Raw genomic sequence first — 12,146 nt, forward strand, 5'->3', positions numbered from 1 at the left:
AGCGCCGGCCATGGCGGTGCATGGCGGGTACACGGAGCACTTCGTGGGCAGGGTGTCCAGCCTCGCCCGCCGCGTCTCCCGCGCCACCCGCCGCCTCCTCCGCCACCGCCTCCGCTACGGCGTCAGCGCCTCCTCCTCCTCCTCCTCATCGCGCAGGAAGACGCGCCCCGTCGTCGACCCCGCCGGCAGCGGCAGCGGCAGCGTCGCCGAATCGCGGCGGCAGCCGGCGGGCGACGTTGTGCCGGCGGACGGCAAAGGAGACGTTGCCAACGCCGACGCCGAGAACGAAGAGGACGATGGCATCTGGCGCCGCGCGATCCTGATGGGAGGCCGGTGCCAGCCGCTGGACTTCGCCGGGGCGATCCACTACGACAGCTTCGGCCGCCGCCTGGCGCGCCCGCCCTCGGCGGCGCCGCGCTGCGCGTCGTCGCTGTCGTGCCGCTCCTCCGACAGCCTCGCCACCTACCTCGAGACCACCGAGGTGTGAAGTGTGATCGACGGACCGGGGCTGCATGCCGTCGATCTGCTTCTTCTTCTTCTTCTTCTTCTTCCGTCGTACGATTGCTGCTCAGGCCCGCCCGAATCATAAGAGAGAGATGTGTGGCGATCGCGCGTTGCTAGCTAGATTCATTAGCAGTAATTCGGTCTTTCTCTGGCTAGGTTTTTTTGTTGATTAATTTACACATAATGAGTAGAACGATTCTTTCTCGTTCCAATATTTTGTTGACGCGATTGTTTCCCGGCTTATAATGACTTAATGAGTACCAGAAGCACCCGCTTGCGATTTGTTCCTCTCTTTTTTTCTATTTGTTTGAATAGAACACACGGTGAATGAGACAACTTCGATCTACTCGTGTAAAAATCTTGTTGGGCGGTTCTTTTGTTGGTCGGTTGGATCATCGGTTTCTTTCTCGGTGTCATGGGTGATGCTTTTGGTAATGTATAGATTTCACTTGTGTTGTTTATTCAACCAACAATAAATGACGATGAAGTTCTTATGCTTGAACTTCAAGAACACACTACACGCACAGGAAGCCTAAAAAAATACTTCGACACTGCCCCTTGGATGATAAACCATCGATGATTGAGAGACTTTACGCCACGGTTGCGGATGAGCGCGTCGGATTAGGGCTCGAAGCATTTGTGTTCATGGAACCAAGAGTGAAATGTTGGCCTAGAATGTTGTGCCCTTTTGCTCTATGTCACGGATCAGATCAATGGCAGTGGCCAACCATGCATCACACAACAGCTCGTCATCCCGTATGTTGAAGCTTTCTACTCTACCCCTCTTCTTCAGACCGATAACAAATTCATCCGGATCATCGTCGCCACTGCTCTCCTCTTGCTCCTGTTGTCCACACCCAGCTGGCCGGACTGGGTATAGCCCTGTTGCCTGCCCTGCTGGGTGTATTTGTCGGACTGGGTGTACGTGTCGGCTTGGGTGGGACCCTAGTCATCCACCTGTATGTCCTTGTAGCAATCTCATCCTCCGCCTTCGTCACGAATGATCTCAAACATCTCCCTACCTGTGTCGTCGTACACCCGCTCGCGTGCTTTAGGCATACCAACGAACAGTGTGCGGGCAACCATCTACTCCACGCCTGGCATCCGCGTCCGGACAAGCTGTGGCAATGAACAGTCCGAGAAAAGCAGATGTGTCGCGTTGACGTTAATGATGTAAGGCACTTGCCCAGCGGTAGATGTAGGGGACTGCCTACCGAGCTTCTTGGCGGCATATTAGTATGGAGCCTTGTAATGCTCCAGCCATGATGGTGTTTGCACGGTGAGCGACAACTGGGGGGCCTCTACGTCCCAGGCTCCGCCCTCCACCACGTGTTCCACCTGCACGTCCACCACCACGACCACCACCTCCGCCAATGTCGACCTTCTGCTTCTTGAGCGGCACCGCCTTTGCGGCCTTCGCTTTGAGGAGGAGATTTTGCCGTGTCTCCGAGTTGATCTTCCGGGCGAGCGTGGTCGTCGAATCCTCCACCACTGTCGTCTCTGACAGCTTCTCATGCGGGTCCATGTGTCGGCCTCGGTGAAAAAGGGCGATAATTGGGTGAAGAGAAGCAGGATAGAAGAGAAGAGTGGGGGATTTTGCTGCGGAAAACAGTGCAACCAACTACAAAAGTGTGGGCTCTTAGTTTTGGGTGGGAAATCAACTCTGCTTTCTACTGATGCTCATTTAGGTAGATTTCCTTTTTCTTTGTGTCTTCTCCAAGGATAGATAAATAAATTTATTATTTATAAGGATATGGATCTATTAGGATGAAAAAGAATAGCTTCATGTATTGGCGAGATGTGTGACTTTTCTGTTTATTCCCCAATAGAGGAGTATTCAAATATCTAAATGCAGCTACAATACTTCTATGATTCAAGGTGCTCCAACATGCTTTTCACTCTTCTAAAGTTACGAAGCAACGGATGTTCTATGATTGACCACAAACCTTAATTATAATTGTATCAAACTAAACATTAATTCAACAGAAGCTTATTTGTCATGAATTGTATGAGTGGGATTGAAAATGCAACTATGTTGACCTATGATTACACACAGTTATTTAGACACACATACCAGTATTTCTTGATCTTAGTCAGTCTTGACGAACTCGTTTACACTTCACCTGTGAGTTGTCTCAAATGTCGCAAAAGGCATTGCTGAGGGTAACGACATCGCAAAGGAAGTTGTTTTGAATGTCTCTTAAGGCATTGTTGAGGTTAACGACATCACAAAGGGAGATATTTTGAATGTCACAAATATTTTTTTATGCAATTGTGTATCTACAATGAATGTATGAGATGTTTGTGTGTTATGTGAACATCAAAGTGTGTGTGCGACGTGAATGAAATGGATGTGCAATGAATGTATGAAATGTATATGTGTATGCAATGGCATATGAAGATTTATGTGTGCATGTGTATAAGTGTGTTGCAGTGCGTCTGGGGCTACCAAAGCCACTACCACTCATCACTGACTATCCATAGTGACACGGCGGGCCAGTATTGACCCTCCTATGGGCCAACTTTGGATAGTCATCACTGATAGGTAAGATTACCGTCATAACAATCACTAACGGGTCCTCTCATTTCCTCCCCTAACCCTAGGCGGCTACGGCAAACTCTCCTCTCCAGGCTTCATCGGGGAGCCCGTGGATTCGCCTCCCGTTCGTTTGACGCTCTGGTGGCAGGGAGGGGAATCCCGGTGCTTCTGCTCCTCTTGGTAGTTCAGGTTAGGGTTTTTTAGTCCTCGTAGGTGCGGCACTCGAGCGGAGGATGGCGCTTCTTCTTCGAGTTTTTCTTCTGGGCTTCGACCCTCCACAAGTTCATCCATCTGGATGTAGTCGACATAGTTCCGACATAGATTCCCGCCATCTCGTTGAGGCGGTGAGATTGAGGTTTTTCATAATGTGACGAGATTTAATGTTAGGTGCTTCAGATCTATGCAAGGGTTTAACGGTGACAACTACAGCTCCAGGGAGCTCGTCCTTAGGGCCACGTGCACGAAGGCTTCCCGACTGTCATCGACAAGATCAAGCCGGCTCTGATAGGGGAGCAATGGCAGCGACGCGTCGGCGGCTCGTTTCGGCGGCAGTAGTGGTTGTTCGATGGTCGCAGAATCTCGATGTAATTTTTATTATGTTTAAGATGCTTTGTACTGCTGGTGTACATTTATAATAGGTCTGATCTTTTTCATAGAAAAAAGTCACTAATGGGATGTTAGGGATGTATCATATGACCGGCTTTTGCTTCTTTCGCACAAGGCCTGCTACATGCATGACGTGATGTTACGATTGTATAAGAATTGTACAGCTTAAACCTGTCCTTAGCGCAACAAACCTGGATAGCCGTCGGATGAAAAACCATAACCTCACCGCCTCAACAGTGGATGGGAGTGTGGGCTAGTATCACCCAATCCCAATAATTACGTGATGCAAAAACACACACACAATTTAACTGCGCCTACTGAATTTTTATAGTTCTTTGCGCTTATCAAAGTCAATTATCATTTTCATTTTTCAATTAAATTCAACGGACTAGAGTAGTTTTTCTAGCAAACAAAATCATCAATTGCATACCTTGAATAGTTTTTTGCACAAAAAGAAGGTAAATTATCATTTCTATTTTCTAACTAAATTTATGGTACTAGGGTAATTTCTCATAACAAACAAAATAATGTTTCTCTATTTAGTTGTAATGATACTTCGAATAATCACATCTAGCATGTTACATTACACCAAGGTATAACATTCAATAAAACACTTTAACTCTATAATCCTGAAATAAATCAGTTTTATCCCCGCAGAAAAAAGGTATAACATTCAGTGATGAGTTTCAGTCACTCCTCCAAGCTGACAGGAACCTGTTGCGCTGTTCTCCAATTTGCGTTTTTTCCTAGGAAAACATGCATAGTGTTAGTCTAATGAAAACGAGCTAAAAGCAGTACGGAGTAATATAGTCCATTTTAGGGGATCACTACCGTCTCTCAAAATGGCGTGGAAGTTTTACGGTATAATCAAGAGCTTTCTCCTGCTCCTCTGGATCATGCTTCGGCAATTCATTGGGTAGAACTGGCCTTTGTAAGTTCTCCAGGAATTGAACGATTGAGTTGTCTGGATCCTTGGAAGAAATTATGCACAGCTGCAAGTAAGCAGAAGTAACTGGATTATCAGTTATGCATGCCTAACTATCTCACACGAATAAGCAGTGTTAACTATACGTAATTAACTAATTACAATGATCAAGCGTTAAACGAATTCACAGTGATCTAGGTATGAAGAAAAATAGATAGGTCAGAATTCCCAGTCACTACCCCATACTAATACAGATTACCTGCTTGATAACTTGGTTTATCACTGTATCCAGAGTAAAAAGTTCAAAAGACATTGGCCCAAGATATTTCAGGCAGAAGTCCTCAAAATTGGAATTATCAATAGCGCGATAATGCAGCTTGGTGAGTTTGTCCTTAAATCTGCACCATTCAGTGAAGAAGTTATGGTTTTAAAACAAACTCTTGCATGGTGAAAAAATGAGCAATTCTGTTTAGATAGATATGCATCCTAAACATTACTCTGCATATAGGTCGTCACTGGTGCATAAATATCTCGCATTCTGTAGTCTGTTATATAAAATCTGCCATACAAGGAAAAATAAATAAAATTATTTCGCAAGAACATATGTAGTTTGCTTAAATGAAACAATAATCTTTTGACTTCCAACCAAAAAATAAAGCAGAGAGTAGGATGAATACCTGGTAAAGCCTGCGAAGCACAACTATGAAACAACAAGTACCTCCTTTCACACCACGTGGTTTAGCAGATGTTTGCCTTGATTCATGCTGCTTTTCATGTTTGGCCCCATGGTCACGAGTACTAGGTTCGGAAGTATCGATTATGCGGCAACGAGAGCTCAACCCATCTCTAACAGAACCAGCAACATCACAACTTACTGGTTCTTTTCCGGCACCACGCATGACATCCGATACAATGGTTTCTCGATCGGGTATGAACTCGCCTTCCTCAATGTCTGCACCAGAACCATCGTGTGAAGAGCTAAAGTCTTTGGAATTTTTGCTTACGAATTCACCTCTCTGAAATAAAAATTGACAGGGTGCAGGTTAGTATTACTGAACATGGATACTAAACAAATCATGTTATTGCATATTCAAAATTTGGGACACAATTCTTAAGAACAGAATATTATGTCTTATGTGTATGATTACCTTGGAGGATAGAAGAAGATTATTGTCAGTGAAAGCATCAGGATTGTCATTGAGAATATCTTTTCTGGTGCCGCAATGTTCACAAGCTTTTTCAGGAGCTACAGTTTCCTCTGATGAAGGCTGTGCACAGTGAGCAGAAAGAAATGGATGTACTATTTTTGTCCAAGTCACCATCTGCTTCTCTTCAGAAGCGCATGCAGAGGAGATTATACTGCTTATGTCCTCGTGTATATCAGGATTAGCATATTGATCTTCGGCCTTTGGCTTCATTTTATTGATTTCTTTGGCATGTCGATCTTCAGCCTTAGGCTTCATTGCATTGATTTCTTTGGCATATTGATCTTCAGGCTTCGGCTTCATTGCATTGATTTCTTTGGCTTCAGCCAGCAAAGCTGCACGGGAAATATGTATGAAAATAAGACTAACAAGACAAAAAAAGATGGAAAAACTTTCTTCAGTAGATGAAGCAGGCCTAATGCTGGTTACAAGTGCCATTATATTTGAGGCAGAGTGAAAGTTGAAACTACCTTTTCGGTTCATTCTCTTTGCATCCAATTGTTTGAAACAGGGGCCACGATTATCAAGTGCTCTGTAGTAATTTTTTGCTATAACTTCTGAGCAAGTCTTATGCAAACGCAATCGTGACTCCCTTATTTCTACTATGCTCTGATTCAAACGAGAAAGTATAACAGGGAGAGCAGCACTAGCATTGTCGGTATCCAACAGAGCTTCAAGAAATTCCTCACCATATAGTCTTATGATGCACCTCCTGTGTAGAGCTTTGTACAATTAAAAAACAAACAAGAAAGGAATAGTTAGTTAGCTGAACGTACAAAGAGACCGACTCAAAGTTTTGTTTCCGGTGACCCATTCTTACGAGTTAGTTGTTCCTTAATCTTAACATGGCTGCCAACACGATGTTGGAGATTCGCAATGAAGTCTGCAGTCACACTAAACCACTGCAGGAGCATGTCACTCTCAAACCTGAAGAAAGAACACAGCAGTGAAACATCTTCAAAACAACAGGGCACTATGAAAATCATCGGTTATTCGCTGATATATTTCCGAATAAAACAAAGACTGAACAATAATGAACAAATTAGCAACTGGTGCATACATGTCTTCTTCGCAAAGCAACATTTTTGCTTCATATTCATTTGCAGCTTTATGGTTAGGGCTTTCCTCCTCAGATACAGGACAAATCAAAGCATCATTGAGAATAGACCTTCCCAGTTTGGTCCGGTAACTCAATAGAGGTGTACACTGCGATGGAGAACAAGTATGATTTGGATTAGTTGTGCCAGTAGTAATTTACATGAGAATCTCATGGGTTTGTAGGGATTTACATTATCTGGCAGCAGGTAATAGCTAGGAGTGCAATGTCTTTTGAGTTCCTTGGGTTCCAATTTTGGGGGTAATTCATCAATTCTTGAGGTAGTCCATTCTGGCAAGCGTTTAACCTTGTCTTCCTCGTCCTCTTCAGTGTGAGGCGACACTCCATTACCTACGAGAGATTAGTATATATCTTAAGTTACCGATCCTGCTGCAGAACTGCAGTTTGCTATTTCATCTTGGAAGATCAGACATGACTGATATTGATGTGTTGGTCAATAGCAAGGATTCAATTAAACAGAATAGGTTGAATCGCGAACTGCAAATAGCATTTTGGGGAGTAATTAATAAGAAAAGGGCATAAATAATTGCATCTAGTTATCATAGGTGAATGCTGAAATAAGGAACCTAGGGACTGTTTGCATTCAGGGAAGGAGGGGCGGAAAAACCTTCTTTCATATGGACACCATCCAAGCTGTGATTATAATTTTCTTTAACTAAGGCCTGCAAAGGAGAATCAATGAGATGACCATGTCACATGAGTAAATAATAAACTGAATGATGTCACTTGATGAGAAAGGGTACCTTCAGGTCTGCCGGGAGAAAATTATCTATAAACTCTTCCAACAGCTCGGGACAGTCACGCATGCATCTCTCCACCTACGAAGACAAGGAATTATGAATCAAACACGCTGGTCTTTTCCAATCTTCTACAGAGAAATTACTGAATGATTACTTAATAGTTATACACAGTTTCTGAAGAAGTAATAAGTACATTACTGTAAACTTCTTGAGGGGTCATGGTCCTGTCCCTGCAAAAATCTTGCATGGTTTGCAAAAAAGCAGCATAATCATCGTCGCTGATGTTAGGACATGTCTGCAGTCATAAGGTAGTCGAAGATCGTGTTAGCAACCACAGGCGAACAGAAGGAGCAACCATGAGATTTCATTTTATTCACCACCTTCACTCTGGAAAGAAAATCTATTGGTTTCTGCACCAGGGGGTTGACAGCAACAGCATCGACATTGCCATTGCCTTCGAAGGGGCTACGGCCTTCGGTAAAGTTCAGGAAGCTCTGTTTAACTGTAGGACAGTCCTGGAATAGCTTCAAGGCCGTCTCTATGCAGTTGTCAGGGCAGATATTCCTTATTTCACCATCAGGGTCGGCACTGCAGTTGGGAATTGTGTGAATGTGATCAACAAGGTATTTAATACCGACTAATTATTCAGAACATACATACCGTTTTTTCCAAATGCCGGTCATGGTCTTGACAAACTCGTGGTACACGTCGTCGGGGAGGTTCTCTCTAGCAAATAGCAAACATTGCATAGTCTCCAGCATGTACTCTTTTTTCCCCCCTTTGTATACAAAATTGTCGTCGTCAGGTTCATTGGGAGACGCCATTTTCTTTCACTGCTGCTAGCTCTGATGATCAGTCCTGCAAATTAATATGCAAACGACAACACCTGCACGTCACAAACGAAAATGCGTCAATTAATGTCATGTCTGAATTCTGAGACTACCAAAATCTATATATTGCTGCATTTCCCCTTTTTTAGGGTGTTTCGCAATTATATTCCTATGCACGCAAACATCTTGTGTAGTGCCGTAGACAGTATATAAAAAGGGAAATAAAAGAGGAAGTGCTATTTTGAAGTGCTATTTTGTAAAATGTGCATCTATCCAAAACCTCATTTTCCACTAATCAATGCCCATGATCGTCGACTTAGAAGACTCGCGATCGCCGCAACTGCTAAAATGTGCAACAACTTAATTTCCATTAATCGACATGCATAATTATCTTTGGCTTGAAAATAAGGAGGAATCACTAAAATCTAGAGGTACTCGCATGAGCACCAGGACATCATATATTGGCCAAAGAATCCAGAAAAAGGAATCAACTATGAAAGCGATGGGAATTGCAAACATGGAAAGTAAGAAAACCCATTGCAGCACGTGCCTACGGCAAGGGTTGCTGCGGATTCAAATTAATCAGCCTGCTCGCGTCCACGGGGTAAGCGAACACGATGTATGTAATCAGCCCTGCAAATTAATACGCAAACGACAACACCTGAAAGTCACAAACAAAAATGCGTCAATTAATGGCATGTGTCAATTCTGAGACAACCAAAATCTATATATTGCCGCGTTTCCCCTTTGTTTAGTGTGTTTCGCAATTATATTCCTATAAACACAAACATCTCGTGTAGTGGTAGAGACAGTACATAAAAAGGGAAATAAAAGAGGAAGTGCTATTTTTAAGTTAATTTTGATATTATCTGACACGATTGTAAAATGTGCAACTAGCCAAAACCTCAATTTCCACTAATCAATGCCCACGATCATCGACTTAGAAGACTCGCGGTCGCCGCAAGTGCTAAATGCGCGACTAGCCAAAACCTCAATTTCCACTAATCAATGTGCACGTGGTCGCCGCAAGTGCTGAAATGGGAAACAACTTAATTTCCACTAATTAGCGCGCATAATCTTTGGCTTGAAATAGGGAGGAATTACTAAAACATCATATATTGGCTGAAGAATTCCAGAAAAAGGAATCCGCTATGAAAGAGATGGGAATTGCAAACAGGAAATGGATTTAAACCCGTTGCAGCACGTGTGTGCGTACGGCAAGGGTCGCTGCGGATTCGAACGAATCGGTCTGCTCGCGTCCCGCGGGACAAGCAGCGGCGCAACCTAACACGATGTAATCGAGCAAGCAAACAATCCACAGGCCGGCGGCACTGGTCGCCGGCGCCGCCTGTTGGAGCGCCAAAACCCCACCGCCAGTGCCGCCGGCTGCACTGGTGTCCCGGCCGGCGACGGATCCGGGTCGGCGCGAGCGCATGGGTCCGTCCGTCCGCTGGGAGTCGGCTGATCTCCGTCGCGATCTTCAACCGGCAATCAATAGAACAGGTAACCGAGGGTGGGCTCGGGATCGGTGGGCACGTACCGATGGGCGTGGTGGGTCGGGATCGACTATCGAGCGAGGACGAAGGGAAGCTTCCGACGGCGAGGACGCGGCCGAGGGAATGGGGCGCCGGGCGAGGGAGGGAGAAAGAGGGGTTTTGAGCGCGCCGCGGGGTGGGGTTGGGGTTGGGGTTTGGGGTTTGGTTGGGGTCGGGTCGGGTCGGGGTGACCGAGCGTCAGACTCTGCAGTGCAGGGGCGGATCCAGCTTGGATCATTTCTGCAGAAGAAGTTCATATACTACTATGTATAGTTATATGGCAGAAATACTAGCGTACATGCCTATGTGACCAATAGGCTTATGGGCAGCACGGCAGAAGGGATCAGCCACTTCTGCTCGCTGCCCACGCACACGAGACCACTCACACGCTGACAAGCGGCGAGACTACAAGCAATCTGAAATGAATGTGCGCGATGTCGACGTCACATGGAGAAAGAATGCAGTGCCACACTACGTGGTTGTTTGGATAACAAATGTTAGCATTGAGTTTATAGAAAACGAGTTTTTACCTGATTTTTAGGAAAAACCAGTTTTACAAACTTTTTTGTTAATACTCAGTTTATAGAAGACCACGTTTGGGTTGAAAAGAGTTCCCCATTCTCCCGTGATCTCGCCTTTCCGTCGATGGAACGCAGGTAATGGAGCTGGGTGGTTGATCTCGTCGGACGGCCGCGTACGCGCACACGTAGAAGCTTGGTGCCATGGGCAAGCAAAATGTCTGCAAAATGTACGAAACATAGACGTATATACGCGAAAGAGACATGAGGGCTCATGGCAAAAGCCTCCTCGGATCCATGTTCGTTCACACTGTATGCACGTCGACGTTCATGGCCATTGGATGATGTGGGTGCAAACCCATTGGTCGACGCCAAGCTGCAGCCATATATGACTCCTCATGCTTTGTTGTCGTGTGCCGACGGCTCGCCGCGAACGCTCAACGAGCTGACCTCGACGGCGGCAACGACGACCAGAACGGATGACACGGAGGACGCGGCGGCCGTGGCACAGCGGCCAGACGAGGACGTATGGCCACGTGGTACGACTCACCGGCGAGCCCATCACAGCCGGCGTCGTCTCACTGTCACTCGAGCAGGCCGGCGATATGTAGTCAACGACATGGAAATGGCCGGTCTTTGCTTAGGAACGGACCCGCCAGGATCAGCAACAGAGAGGAACGAGGATACAAAAACGACTGATAGTCGTTTTTTCACAAACGCGAAATTCTGGGTTTTAGGAAATTCGGTTTTCCATATCCATAGATTAGTTAGGCTAGCCAAACGTGGTTTTAGGTTGTTAGGCCGTTTTCCTAGTTTTAGGTTGTTAACCCCTACACCTCATTCCACCGAGACTGCTATTGGTGAGAGAGAGACGGGGAGGGGCGATAATTCTTTTTCTTTTTCTTTGTTAGGGTCCACGTGTAAGTGATACATGGACAGGGGTGGGAGATAGTTTTTTTTCCTTCTTTTCTTCCAAGGTGGTTCAAACGTCTCGTAGACGGTTAAAGCCTTTTGACTGAATGGTAACTGCACAAAAAGGCATCCTATATATATTAAAGAGATTCATCTCCACTATCTTATTTATCTTGACATGCAGTCTATCACATCATCCGGTAGGTCCACCATATAAAAATAATTTCCTACTAACTATTCATGCGCATGCTTCTACTACTAACTCTTCATGCGCATGAAACCTACGACAAATAATCATTAACTATTTTTTGCGCGCACTCTCAAGCAGCCACATCATCCAATGTTTTTTTTTTGTTATCTGTATATGTCTCAACATTATCTAATCCACTGCAGATGTCTAGCTCAAGTCCCCATCCAACCATTTGGTTAGACTTCACGTGTTATTAATGCGAACTTGGACTCATGGTCAAGAAGACAAGAACTTCAACGAGATGAACTCTGAAGGGAAGTCCATGATGGTTCAAGATCAAGAAACCCCTCCTTGACTATACCCAGTGAGGCAGTGACCATGACATCGTTAGGTTGAAAACTGTATTTATATATACAGTAATAATGTATCTAATAACTTGGTGATCTCTTTGCAAATTTTATCCTAAATTTTCCATAATGGTGAGAATAAGCGAGAACTCAAAATAACCTATTCACAATTTCAATT

General features: G+C 44.9%; 1 protein-coding gene across 1 annotated transcript; it reads right to left on the minus strand.

The window, feature by feature from the left end:
- Window positions 1-4,169: 4,169 nt before the first annotated feature.
- Window positions 4,170-10,088, minus strand: LOC119349016 (paired amphipathic helix protein Sin3-like 3). Its single transcript, XM_037617028.1, has 16 exons — window positions 10,007-10,088; window positions 8,297-8,522; window positions 8,017-8,224; window positions 7,830-7,931; window positions 7,640-7,714; window positions 7,504-7,558; window positions 7,069-7,226; window positions 6,840-6,985; window positions 6,600-6,706; window positions 6,250-6,501; window positions 5,723-6,114; window positions 5,252-5,590; window positions 5,072-5,133; window positions 4,834-4,972; window positions 4,481-4,641; window positions 4,170-4,395 (listed from the first exon to the last, which is right to left on the minus strand). Exons 2-16 carry the CDS (start codon window positions 8,458-8,460, stop codon window positions 4,323-4,325), a joined length of 2,433 nt encoding a protein of 810 aa, XP_037472925.1. The 5' UTR covers window positions 8,461-8,522; window positions 10,007-10,088; the 3' UTR covers window positions 4,170-4,322.
- Between the last annotated feature and the right edge of the window lie 2,058 nt (window positions 10,089-12,146).

Source organism: Triticum dicoccoides, chromosome 1A, assembly GCF_002162155.2.
Source record: "Triticum dicoccoides isolate Atlit2015 ecotype Zavitan chromosome 1A, WEW_v2.0, whole genome shotgun sequence".
In the NCBI taxonomy this organism is placed as follows: domain Eukaryota; kingdom Viridiplantae; phylum Streptophyta; class Magnoliopsida; order Poales; family Poaceae; genus Triticum; species Triticum dicoccoides.

What these genes read in the sequence shown, in the direction of transcription:
- LOC119349016 (XM_037617028.1), bottom strand. Translation starts at nt 8,460, where the DNA reads ATGGCGTCTCCCAATGAACCTGACGACGACAATTTTGTATACAAAGGG. An exon ending in ATTACCTGCTGCCAGATAAT is followed by an intron (nt 6,986 to 7,068) that starts GTAAATCCCTAC and finishes TCTCCATCGCAG; the next exon opens with TGTACACCTCTATTGAGTTA. An exon ending in AGTGACGACCTATATGCAGA is followed by an intron (nt 4,973 to 5,071) that starts GTAATGTTTAGG and finishes TGAATGGTGCAG; the next exon opens with ATTTAAGGACAAACTCACCA.